Source organism: Mastacembelus armatus, chromosome 10, assembly GCF_900324485.2.
Source record: "Mastacembelus armatus chromosome 10, fMasArm1.2, whole genome shotgun sequence".
Taxonomy (NCBI): domain Eukaryota; kingdom Metazoa; phylum Chordata; class Actinopteri; order Synbranchiformes; family Mastacembelidae; genus Mastacembelus; species Mastacembelus armatus.
Genome location: NC_046642.1, coordinates 4,357,929 through 4,371,667, shown reverse-complemented (window position 1 = coordinate 4,371,667; position 13,739 = coordinate 4,357,929). Strand labels below are relative to the sequence as shown.

At 38.0% G+C, this 13,739-nt stretch overlaps 1 protein-coding gene across 1 annotated transcript; it reads right to left on the bottom strand.

Annotated features, from left to right (window-relative positions):
* Window positions 1-32: 32 nt before the first annotated feature.
* Window positions 33-7,451, bottom strand: tmem33 (transmembrane protein 33). Its single transcript, XM_026330879.1, has 8 exons — window positions 7,368-7,451; window positions 6,084-6,147; window positions 5,299-5,393; window positions 4,981-5,168; window positions 4,502-4,569; window positions 4,072-4,205; window positions 3,559-3,642; window positions 33-1,358 (listed from the first exon to the last, which is right to left on the bottom strand). The coding sequence occupies exons 2-8, from the start codon at window positions 6,129-6,131 to the stop codon at window positions 1,229-1,231; spliced, it is 747 nt and encodes a 248-aa protein (XP_026186664.1). The 5' UTR covers window positions 6,132-6,147; window positions 7,368-7,451; the 3' UTR covers window positions 33-1,228.
* Between the last annotated feature and the right edge of the window lie 6,288 nt (window positions 7,452-13,739).

Here is a 13,739-nt window from a genome sequence, read left to right as displayed (position 1 = left end):
AACTGTGACGCTATTGGATGAGAATTAACGCATCAGGTTGAAGATGTGTTTTTATTGGTTGTCTCGCTCCCATAAAACCACTTGGATTTTGTATTTTCCAACAATAAGAGACAAAGAGCAGATGCATCAAAACATTAAATACAAAAATGACAGAACTCATAGTGGAAACACTTTAAAAATATGGACTAACCACTTTTAAATAGTGATTGTAGTTGGCTGTAGTAACACTAATCAGCAAGGTAACCAAAGATTTGTTTACAATCTATCCATAATAAAGTACAATGTCAAAAACAATCTTAAATATTAATTGGTTTAATTAAGAGACTGTTTTATTCTTGTCATAAAAATGTGTTGTGTCTGTAGGCAAATAAAGACATTTAACATGGCAGAAAAGAAAAATGACAGCATGCAATAACCCAGAAACCTACAGTTTCAACAAATGAACACAGGAAATACCAAAACAGTTTTCCAACTGAGAAACAAGGTCAGAATTCATTCAAAAGCATGATGCGCATTGTGCAATTAATGTAAAACAGGAATTATACAGTGAAATGTCTGGTACTTTAAATGTCCTATAAAATACAGCAGATACATGTATCTTGTTTCTCAATTCAACACCCATTTTGACAGCATACCTACACAGATTTTGCATCTTGTTAAAAGTCTGAGTTGATGACATTAATTGAATATATTTAAATTTAGGCATTTAGACAAATCAGTGTTGGATGCGTTCAGCATAAAAAAAGAAACTGGACTAGGTAGAAACTAAACTCCATCCTCAAGCCATTCAAGCACAACATGATTAAAAAGAACATTTTACATTATGTATATGCACATTTTAATTTAAGTTACTAATCTCAGAATGTTATGAATAAATAAGGACATAAAAGGACAGAACAACAACTGACACCTAATTAACCCAGCTGATGTTTACTGTGCTCCACTCAGTGAACATAAAGTGAGGGATGTCCACTGCTCGAAAGAGGTGACATTAAGAAGACAGGGAAAGAAATATGAGACATCAGTGCATTAATGGCTGCTTTTCAAGTGTACTCAAATATACAGAGAACTTTGGAGCACAGACTGTGGAGTTGACATTCAAAAAACAGTTCCTTCTGTTGATGGCATTGTCTGTCCCCATCAAAGTTTAAGTCACATCCTAAATGGCAGAAAAGAAAAACAAAAAGAGTAAAAAAAGAAAAAAAAAAAACCCTTCACAAACATGTAATCAGACTCCCGTGGGGGCGAGCCGGCTAATGAAGGCGATACTGCTGAGACACATCCTCCTGAAGAAGGCCGGGCAGGCAGGCTTCATAATGAAGTGCTCCAGAAGAATTCGCAGCTCTGTGAACAAGGTGCTGTAACGAAAATAGACTTGTTTATAACTACATATCCTAAACTCAGAATCTATCACAAACATACTACACTACAGTAAATAACTTTAAATGCCAAGTAAAGCTTTGTTATTTCTGAACTGCAGATAGCCGTGTTACATACAATCATGTCACTCAGCAATTATAAAGTTTTTTAACCCTACCCCTACCTGTTTCTTTTGCATTCATGTACTGCAGTCACTTGGCAGACATACAGTGGGTACGGAAAGTATTCGGACCCCTTTAAATTTTTCACTCTTTGTGTCATTGCAGCCATTTGCCAAAATCCAAAAAGTTCATTTTATTTCTCATTAATGTACACTCAGCACCCCATCTTGACAGAAAAAAACAGAAATGTAGAAATTTTTGCAAATTTATTAAAAAAGAAAAACTGAAATATCACATGGTCATAAGTATTCAGACCCTGTGCTCAGTATTGAGTAGAAGCACCCTTTTGAGCTAGTACAGCCATGAGTCTTCTTGGGAATGATGCAACAAGTTTTTCACACCTGGATTTGGGGATCCTCTGCCATTCTTCCTTGCAGATCCTCTCCAGTTCTGTCAGGTTGGACGGTGAACGTTGGTGGACAGCCATTTTCAGGTCTCTCCTGAGATGCTCAATTGGGTTTAGGTCAGGGCTCTGGCTGGGCCAGTCAAGAACGGTCACAGAGTTGTTCCGAAGCCACTCCTTTGTTATTTTAGCTGTGTGCTTAGGGTCATTGTCCTGTTGAAAGGTGAACCTTCGGCCCAGTCTGAGGTCCTGACCACTCTGGAAGAGGTTTTCTTCCAGGATATCTCTGTACTTGGCCGCATTCATCTTTCCTTCAATCGCAACCAGTCGTCCTGTCCCTGCAGCTGAAAAACACCTCCACAACATGATGATCCCACCACCATGTTTCACTGTAGGGATTGTATTGGGCAGGTGATGAGCAGTGCCTGGTTTTCTCCACACATACCGCTTAGAATTAACGCCAAAAAGTTCAATCTTGGTCTCATCAGACCAGAGAATCTTATTTCTCATAGTCTGGGAGTCCTTCATGTGTTTTTTGGCAAACTCTATGCAGGCTTTCATGTGTCTTGCACTGAGGAGAGGCTTCCGTCGGGCCACTCTGCCATAAAGCCCCGACTGGTGGAGGGCTGCAGTGATAGTGGACTTTGTGGAACTTTCTCCCATCTCCCTACTGCATCTCTGGAGCTCAGCCACAGTGATCTTTGGGTTCTTCTTTACCTCTCTCACCAAGGCTCATCTCTCACGACTGCTCAGTTTGGCTGGACGGCCAGGTCTAGGAAGAGTTCTGGTCGTCCCAAACTTTTTCCATTTGAGGATTATGGAGGCCACTGTGCTCTTAGGAACCTTGAGTGCTGCAGAAATTCTTTTGTAACCTTGGCCAGATCTGTGCCTTGCCACAATTCTGTCTCTGAGCTCCTTGGGCAGTTCCTTCGACCTCATGATTCTCATTTGCTCTGACATGCACTGTGAGCTGTAAGGTCTTATATAGACAGGTGTGTGCCTTTCCTAATCAAGTCCAATCAGTTTAATTAAACACAGCTGGACTCCAATGAAGGAGCAGAACCATCTCAAAGAGGATCAGAAGAAATGGACAGCATGTGAGTTAAATATGAGTGTCACTGCAAAGGGTCTGAATATTTATGACCATGTGATATTTCAGTTTTTCTTTTTTAATAAATTTGCAAAAATTTCTACATTTGTTTTTTTCTGTCAAGATGGGGTGCTGAGTGTACATTAATGAGAAATAAAATGAACTTTTTTGATTTTGGCAAATGGCTGCAATGACACAAAGAGTGAAAAATTTAAAGGGGTCTGAATACTTTCTGTACCCACTGTATTGTACCTTGATGCCATCTTACTGTTTCCAAGACAAGTCATTTTCAAATTATATCTGTCCAGCCAATTTATCAGTTCTCATGGAATCAAGATACAAACATTTCCATAGTTTCAAACGTACCCAACGTTTTTGTGCTTTAATCACAATTTTTTCATGTAATAGTAGTTTGCAATAAAATCCCTTGTGTCAAACGATGAATGACTAAGTAGGAGCTATAAGGTTGACAATAACAGAAGGTTTCTTCTCCTTGTTGGGGCTCTGCAATAATGACCTGCTTGCTGTGTATTTCCTTTACATAAATACAGACGATTTGTGATCATATTGTATTAACATCTTACCGACAGTATGGGTTTCTCCTGGAGGTGTAGCGGAGAGTTAGGAATCTGTAGTAAATAAAAGGCAGCAGCAAACTTCCCTGGCCACTGTTGATGAGAAAAATAACATGAATAACAGAAAAAACATTTTATACAATTGTAAATATTCAACTATGCCAGACAAATGAAACATGTATATGCTAACACAGTTCAGCAACTATCTGACTTCTTTGTACCTCTGGCTTGAAAGTTTGCATATGAAAATAGTGAATATCAGACCAATGCGGTAGAGCGACATGCAGGGTTAGCTGAAATACAACTCAGTAAGAATGAAAAATCTGTTTGGTTCTTAGTCAGTTTAATGTATTGTTACTAGAAAACAGAGTGACAACAGTCAGTACTTCACCAGCATCATCATTAATCCAGTTGCACTGCATCATTAATCCAGGTCATTGAAATATCTTCAATATCTCTAGACCACATTAAAAAACAAAAAAACAAAAAAAAAACAAAAAACTTGACATCAGTCGAGCATACCTGAAAAGCATGAACACAGTGGCTGGCATCAAGAAGATCTCATTACAGGCAATGAACTTCAGGATGTTCTGTTGATTGGATGTTAGTTTGTCTAGGAGGTTTCTGATGAACATCATGCTGTTGGGGCCCATGGACTAAGAAAAAAAAGAAAAAAAGCCAGAAGCAGACAAGTCAATGATTTCAGTTTATATGAAATCCTGATACAGAGAAGTAGATGTACAGGAAATTGCATTACCAATCATAAGCTTTTATTAGATTTTTAAGTTAAATTTGGGTCTCTGAGTTGATTGAGTGGATAATTAAAACACTATTTAGCTGGTGGCAACATCCCACCTGGATGTTAATCAATGCTCTGCAAATAGCTTTCTGTCATACATTTTTAATAAATAGCACAAGAAGTCACAGCAGATGACTGCTGCCTCATGCTCACATCAAGGACTTTCTTTGTGTAGGTAGTCGCATGAAGCAAGGAGAAGAGGAAGACTGGGAAGATGCTCACTAAATAGAAGTGTTAAGGATCAGCATCAAAAGACAGAATACACCTCCCAAATAAATGTATTACAGTTAGTGGGTTACATAATCGTCAATACTGAGACAACATATGTATGAATGCTTAAAATTATGTAACTTGTGTAATGTATGTAATCCCTATTCAGTATATAGTGCAGTGCACTATGCACTTCAATGTGACACTGATTAGAACTGAATGTGCAGAGTTCACCCATGTTATCAAAAGACACAAAATGCCTACATAAACAGTCTTTGGAGATACATCACATTAAAAAAAAAAAAAAATTTGTTTTTAAATCAACAAAATCCACAAACAGACTGGCATTATAGCTGCACCCAAAGAAATACATTTTCATAATTTAAACAGACTTTTCTGTGTATTTCAAAGTGAAAGGATACTTGTGATGGGATAGGAGTTGACCAGGATAAGGGAGTAAAGCAGGTAATGGCAGCTATCCTCCTGAAGAGCCTGGGCCAAGAAAGCTCTGCTCAACTGGAAGCGTGGAAGCCTTTGATGCAAGCGAAGGGCACTGGTAAGTGCATTCGCTAACAAGGCTCTCTGGTAGAAGTTAGCTGCTGCATATGGTCTAAAATAAACAATGACAGATAATAAGATATATACTCAGGCTGAAAAAAGAAGAAAGTAATATACTGCTGTTAATCATCCATTCTTATTTAATGACAGTAAACAGACACAGAACCACTGGGCATACTTACCCCAAAACTGGCAGAATAAACATCACAGAGCAGTAGACAGTGAAGAGCCGTGACAGCCACATTGCAGTTTCCAACTTATTGCTCATCAAAAATTGCTGCAAAAGAAAGGAGGTTTAGACATGTGGTTGAATGTTAAAAAAACTTTTTTCTTTGAGTACGACTAATTGTGGGTTTGTAACAAAAAACTCTGGCACAATATAAAGTGCAGTTTACAGTTACCTTCAGAAACTCTGAATGTTGAAACTGTTATGAACACGTGTCAAACTCTGAATACTGAGATTGCCACAATGTTTGGATACCTCTTCTATATGTAATATAAGCAAATATGATAGTGGTGTAGGCATGACAGGGGTAATCTTTGTGTGTATACTCGGTCATTCAATTGCCAGTGTAGGAGGCAGATTAGAAGCAACACAGTCAAAATCAACACAGGCTAAAATATCCTGATTTAGTCACTATAGGCTAAGCTCCAAAACATTAGACCCAACAGTTTTCATGATGTTACGCAATACTGTGAATTATAAGACTCGCCCTGTCAGGTAAATACCCATATCTTTCAAACTCTAAGACCCTGGCTTGTAATGCGGTCTCATTTCCAATAATGTTCATACCATCACACATTATTTTAATCAGACTTTGCAAATTTCCTCCAGAGCCAGTAAAAAATTGACAAATGTTTTAAAGGCTGTGTAGAAATCCTTGTGATTAGAATCTGTGTGTAATCATGAGTAATGACTGAGAAATAACTGCAAGATATAACAAGGAAGGTCAAGCAGCCAACTTACCACAGGCCCTAGCTGGGGAGGAGGGCTTTGTTGGTTTGCATCAGCCATCTTTGCGAGTGTGAGTCTTTCCGGGAGGGAAAAACACAACATCATGAAAAAATATGGACTAATACTTATCACAATGAGAAGGAATGTCACTTCGGAATTTGGACAAAATTATCAGTCCAAGGTTTAATTTGGCTGGGATTCAAAGGAAGAACTGTACAATCCTCAGACAAGTTTTCAAATAGACTATTTCCCACACTACTAAATTATGAATATAAATGCATTTACAGAATTATTCTAAGTATGTAAAAGTCACAAAAAGTCACCTATGTAGCTAAGCAGTACCAGAATCACACAATCTAACTTCAGTGACAAATTGTCTTATGTGACAGTGAGCTGACTGGCTTTTGGACTCTTAGTGGACAAAAACGCAGCCTGAACATGTCACATTATTTTCATGCCTTATGACATATGCCATTTTAAGTGAGCTCTAAGTGACATGGATTAAATTAGTAACTTAACTATATTAATGACCAATAGTTTGCTTAGATATTAACTAATATGGCAAACTAAGAAGAGTGAGATTTGGTTTCATCTTAGAAAACATGCAGAACTCATTAACACAGCATTGTTGTGGTGCATAAACGTTAACAATTATTTTTGTTTACAAAATAAACTTAAGAAAAAAAAAGAGTTAAACCAGTAGTAAATGTAAAACAGACTACAAAAAAAAATCAGCAATAAGCCAACAAACATACAAAGGTGCATTATGCTCTGCGAATGAAGGGGAATATAATACATTTTGCAAACTGAGATGAAAACGTTTTAATGCATGTGGAATAAAAAGTGCACTCTCTCTGCATGTGCTCTGAAGGGAAGCTGTAGCTGCATTAGCTCACCTGCTGACAGTTGGGCTAAGTTAGGAAGCTAACGACTAGCGCCACTTTAAAACTGAAGGCCGGTTGCGCTGGAAAGAGCTAAGCCGGTAACTACTGCTCAGTATACATCAGTCCAAACTATTTTGTATATCTGTGTATAACAAAACCAGAAAAGGCGACTGTATGTAAGTCACTAATAGCAGGAGCAATGCTAATGTAGCCAACAGCTAACGTGGCTCTAGAATATTCTGTTACCATCGTTACTAGCTAACGTTAGCCACCTAGCATTTCGCTAGCTCACGAATTTATGTCAACCTGTTACCCTCACCGCTAACATCAGCTCTAACAGCTGTTTAAAAAGCCAATTCAGACCTAATACCCCGGATTGTCTGTGGTAAATATAGTGTTCATGAAAACTTACCAGTGTTGCAGCGTCGAAATATGCCGGTGCGTCGCTAAGTCGGAACCACACTGCAATAATGATCAGATGACCTTCTGGAGCGAGAAGATGATTTAGTCTCGCGAGAGTTTAGATCCTGGCTCACAGACAACAGTGTTTTAGGGGATAATATATATATATATCATATATATATATATATATATGTATATATGATATATATATACATATATATATATAAACTAAGACAATGATATATATATATAGATATATATATCTATATATATATATAAACTAAGACAAGACTGACTTTGCTGCTCTGTGATTTATTTCTGAAAAGTATCAACACAAACCTTAAGAAATAATTAATTGCAAGGCATTTAAGCAATACCTCTGTTTATGTTTGCTTATCTCCTATGGCCTTGTTGTCCTCTTTTATTGATGTGAATTAATGTATGTTCCCAGCACAAAGGGCAACTGGAGTCAAACTCTTTGCATTTCCACACATATCAGCAATAAATTGCAATAAATATTATGGTCTTAGTTTGGTCAAATTTCTACATTGAGTAGCGAGAAATGAAGGGAGCCTGAGAAATGAGGGGAGCCTGAGAAATGAAGGGAGCCTGAGAAATGGGGGGAGCCTGAGAAATGGGGGTTGCCACAATCTGCCGCTTACATGCAGAAAAGACCATCTATTGAAAACTGGTCCTTCACTTGGTGCAGGGCTTAAATAGTAATCATAAAGTAAGACACGTCTCGTTGTATTGCGTTCTCTAAACTGTCCTTTGGCTGAAATTATTGTTATTCTGGGGCTACATTCTAGTTATTGTGATGAGTATAGTTTGAGCATGACATCTGCAGACACAGACATCTGCACAGTGCGCCTGCGCCAGTGTCAACGCCCATATAGGTTACTCTAAGCTTGCAACAGTTCAAGAACAAGGCTATAGGCTATTTGAAGACCATTGGGCTTTCTGGGATTCTGCATATCGTTTTAAAAATAGATTTTGTTCAATATTTATCCTGCTTTTTTTAATCACATATGATCTACGGCTTTTCCCAATTCAAATGATATTTCATAAAATACCACAAGAGGGCGCACCCGACCAGACTATCATATTGCTGCAGCTTGGCCTAAACCCTATGTTGGATAATTCTTTTAGCTTTAAGTGCGCCTTATTGTGTCCCAACATGTTTTAAAATCTTACATCTGACTGCTACTGTAGCGCACATATCCGCAGATTATTGGCACGAGTGTCGCAGGATGATGTGTTTGCTGCAGATGCTATTTGAAAATATAGGCAGTGTAAGCACTGTAGAATCTAATTATTTCTTTGCAAAACCTAATTAGGCATTAAAAAAGGTTAACGCCAGCGCCTGAAACGTTTTTGTTTAATAATCCCATTACTGACGGCTCATCATGTATAAAATGGTGCAGGAGGACACTAAGTTTCCACTTGTTAAAGGGAATCTCTGAGAAATAGTCGCAGATTCTTGACTCTATGTGCGATTGGAAATTAGGGCTTGTAGCCTAATTAAACTGCGGAGACTCACAGCACCCAGAGTAAGTAAGGCTGCAGCGTCCTGCCTCGCATGCATTTTCTATGTTTAATTGACGATTCTGCCTGCTGCAAAACATTGTCACTAATTTCAGTTTTTTTTCTTTACGCTGTCGTCTAATTTGTTGGGCATAGGCGTACAGTGAGAATAGACTGATGATTTTTTTAAGCGTCAGCTCCTTTTGGACCATTACTGGTCACTAGAGAGCTCAAGGTGAGAATTTAAATGAGACAACATTTTCCGCCCGACTTTTGATTTGATCCTGAGGAAAACCTGTGCGATACTTTGATAAGAGATAAATCTTTATATCCCGCATTACTACATTTTAAATATAGATGATTTTACAGACATATGAATCTACAAACAGTGTTGCTGAGAAGAATAACGATTAAAGGAAAGACAGCTCCTGTTGCACCAACTTTCCTTTTGGTAAAATCTCGTTTTAGTGTTATAATAATGAATGTTTTGACAAAAAGCAACATAGAATTTGGGCTATTGTTCTTAATATTTTACAGCAGGCTATAATCTATAATTTGTATGAATATCAATTATAAAACCAGTATTCGGTCGTTTTATTTAAAGGATAAAGCATTTGCGATACATTTTTCCTTCAAGTCATTGAAAACCCATAAATTAGTGCAAGTTGTTTTCTGTGTATCGGTCAGTGATGATGCGTAAAATATGCGTAAAATATAGATTAATAATGATAGTTATTATTACATTTAATTAAAATATTGAAGACTGCTACGACATCTACTACACCTATAGCTAATAATAAGCCTGATAATAACATTCATATATTCCTGCCTTTGCCTAAACGACCTGCGCACCTTTTTCTGCCTTTCCATCGTTTCCATTAACGATTGTGCATCAACAGTTTTCGGGGGGAAAAGAAGAAAAGAGATGTGAGTGGCAGACCAAAGCGAAAGGCCTCTGTAAGAAATAAACAGCCGCTGCATAGTGAAGTGAATGCGCTTGTAATGACTGCGTCTCAACCTCAGGATCTATTCGTTTTAAACAAACAGGGTGTGGAAGAGGATGAAAATCAGGACAAGCGAGGATGACGACGGGAAGAAAGAGTCGGGTTTGATAGGGAGGAAAAGGAGGACACGGTGAATTTTCCTCAAACTGGTTAAAGAAACAATAAAGCGAGTTATCAACAGGCTTCTCTGCCTTTTATCTCTTTGTTGCCTGAACTAAGAAGGCGTTTCTCAGAAGTCCCAAACCAGCTAAAGGCTGATGGGCTGCAATGATTTATAGCGGATATAAACGACAGATACACACTTCGAAAAAATATACTATTATTTCGTTGTGGAAATAAATAAAATCATGTCTCCTCTTTTGTGGCATCCTACAAAAATAACCCTATTTTTAGGGTGTTTAATGAATGTCTCTTGGTTTCAGCGCTAAGTATAAGCTACATAATACTCTGGAAAACGTGCCTTTGCAGTTTGGAAGGTTTAGGCGGCAGTCAAAACTATATTGTAAGAAAAAGTGGAGCTTTTACACTGTGAGACTGACATTGTCCGCACGGTGGAGGTCAGGACGCTGCTGAGCGTTATTGCAGCAACTCATTGAATAATTGGGCTGTTTAGGTGTCTTGTTGAAAGCAACTGTTTGAATTATTCTTTGTCATTTGGGATTTTTTGACAGAGCAAGTTTTTTATTAGAATTTATGGGATTTAAGAAAAAACATATATAAGGAAAAATAGGATGTTATCCATGCAGAAGTTTATCTTTGAGGCTTTAAAGGTTAATGTTAAACAAATATGCTCCGTTGGTTTTAGTTACTTCATTTATCTTTTTTTATTAGATGCATGTTCCACAATGTTTTCAGGGCCCAGTATTTAGCTGATGTGCACAATTAACAAAATGCAACAATTTCACTCTGGGATTTTAGACCTTGACTGACACGGAGAGTTTTTCTGCCTTTATATGTGTAAAACATATTTTTTAAGGGGAAGTCATCTGTATTTGTTGTACAATAACATGGCTGTTATATTCAGTCACATTTAGGCTGTACTCCTGACATCTTAGCTTTCCTTATGAGCTTTTCCTGCAAATCATCCATTTTATGGAAAAGCGTCTGGCTGTGACATTTCAGCCCCGTCTTCACTGCACTGTACACTGATGCGCCCTTCTTCATAAATTTTCCAGCATCTCTAAAATCTTCCATTTTCTCCATTAGTGTGCAAAAACAAGAGCTTCACTGAAGTCTTGAAAATAGATTTCTGCATTCCTTGAAATATAAAAAGTAAAATCCCAAATCAATAATCATCCTTTTGCAGGAAAACATGCTTTATATTATTTTAAATGTATTGACAGGAAAGAGCATCTTTTGTTTCTTTAAAACTAAAAGTCAAGTATTGTGGGTTTAATATTTTCAAAATAAAAGTATTAACCAAATGTAATTACTGCAATATTCCTAGAAGGGATCGGTCTGCACAAATGATTTTTATTTTGTTTATGAGTATAAAAAGCACATTGTTTTCTGCTTAGTTACTTCGATAAAGGCCTGAGGGAGTCTGATGTCCACAGTCAGCCCTGAGCCAATATCTATTGACATAGAATGCAAAGCGGATCCACCAGAAAACTGGCTTTTCCCTTTTAGAGAGTAAAGCTATGTTTGTTTCTGGGTTGAATGGGGGTCTATAATGGAACTGATGGCATCGGGATTGTCACCACAAATGGTCTGGGCGTTTTGCAAGACTGTTTGACAGAGCCTATTATGTCATTGGTCACGTCCCTCCACTCCTTGCTTGCTTGGGTTTGAATGGGAGTGAATTAATCAAATGGTTTGAGAGAGATCAGCCAACTTAATGCACTTTGTGTCAAGGTCTACAGTGATCTGAGACCCTGGCCTCCTGCTACCTGCACTGTTTTTATCTGAACATCTCTATGTTTGAACTGCAACCAGACAACTGTATTCCTAAAGGGACATTTGATGTGGCACTAAAAACTAAACTGAGTGTGACCTCCTGTTCAATAGGTGTTTAAAAATATCTCCTAAATAATCCCTTGAACATTTCTACAGGAACTTAGTGTTTCACTAGACTGATTACAGGGACATTATGGGGGATTAAGAACGATCACTGTGTATCTCTATAGCATCATTTTAAATATATTTAAAATGATTAGATTAGGGAACTTTCTTCTAAGACTGCAGGACATCTGAAAACAGCATAGTTTGTCCAAGAGACACGTCTGTCTCAAACATCAAACTCTAGAATTACCACTGAGAAGTTGCCATTTTAAACTTTCAATTAACACATTTAATTTATTGATGAATGTCTGACTAATAAGACGCAATTAGATGAAATTAATATTTGTATTCTATAGAGGCCTTTGTGTCTGAGGATTTAAAATTGTTTAAATGACTACTGCTCAAGGGAATATGGTGACATCTATAATCAGATGTCATTATCATTTGGATAATTTCTGTGGAAATTCACCGTTAAGGACTCCTGGAGCTCAATAGACCCCAAAACAGCCACCATCACATTTGTTTTCCAGTTGGGAAAATGGTCCAACTGCTCTAAAATCATAACGTTATTGCTTCATCAAACACAATCAAAATGTGAATTAATCAAAGCACTCTGCGTTAAAGCACGTATGCATGAGCATCGTTTGGCTGTAATGGATGCCTTTGAAATTTGACGTTATTATTTCCCGTCATTTCTGGAAACAAATTGAACATTTATTGCATATATATTAAAAATTATACAGTCGTCGAGAGAGGCTGATGTCTCTTTTATTGAGGCGCACCGAGAGGTGAGGTCTCACCGGATCAATTTCCCTGTCTTGTTACTCCCGCAAGAGGATGTTTGGAAAATGCCTGCAACGTTAAATTGATTCAGAAACGAATTCATAACTTGGGGGTTTAAGCAATTTTGTGGCGCCCAGTTTTTATCCTTATCTTCTCTTTTGTTTCATGTTTTGATTACTTTAAGCATCCAAATAAAGTTTCGTACCATTGTGTTCCTCATTGAAACAGGGTTATTCTCAGTTCTGTGGCCGTTAGTCCACATTGGCCCATTTTTCATTCTTTGCAAAAAATGCATTTAATACACAGGGTTTTGGGTGGCTTCACAAACATAGCCATTAAGCAGTCACAATGCTTTTATTGTGCACTTGATCTCAAAATAGAGGCTGGTCTGACTGCAGGATCCAGACGAACCTATGGAAAAGGCCTTGTCTTTGTCTGCCTGTACGGAGATGAATGGCCCGTGTCAACCAGATGATTAGTTTGCACTATTAAATTGTCAAAAAGGAAGGATTTTTCCCTAATAGTGCCTTTTCGTGAAGAATTATGGAATTCAGAGTTGTTTGCAACTGCTGGGGAACTTGCGGGGCTTCGCAGGGGCGAGGGCGAAGGTCAGACGGAGTTCTCAGCGCTGTGTCCAGTGTGGCACAGCAGTCAGGGAGGATGTGGAGACAAACATAGGTCTTTTTCCTACAGCATGGGGAGATTAATCTCTACGCTCTATGAAAAGTATCCATGCAGTGACGATTCAGAAGGCGCAGACTTAAATGGGTGAACCAGCATCCAGCCATTTACAAAATGCGTAAAATACGTGCGTAAGTGGCTAAAAATGCCAGTTTAACATCACTTAGAGAAGACACGATGCTAACCATAGCAAACAGGACACAAGTGATTGTCATTTAGCCTATTAAATTTAGACTTAAATGGAACTTAAGATCATTTTTACTTCAAGAACCGCGATTCATTGGTGCGTAATTTCCAACTCATGTCTGTCAGCGCCTCTCCCAAGCCATGAGCTGTCTATCTGCATGTCACGACTGGCCTGCACCATCAAAGAAACCCCTTTCCATTCT

What these genes read in the sequence shown, in the direction of transcription:
- tmem33 (XM_026330879.1), bottom strand. Translation starts at nt 6,131, where the DNA reads ATGGCTGATGCAAACCAACAAAGCCCTCCTCCCCAGCTAGGGCCTGTG. An exon ending in ACACAAAGAAAGTCCTTGAT is followed by an intron (nt 4,206 to 4,501) that starts GTGAGCATGAGG and finishes TTTTTTTCTTAG; the next exon opens with TCCATGGGCCCCAACAGCAT. An exon ending in ACTGTGTTCATGCTTTTCAG is followed by an intron (nt 3,643 to 4,071) that starts GTATGCTCGACT and finishes TCTCATCAACAG; the next exon opens with TGGCCAGGGAAGTTTGCTGC.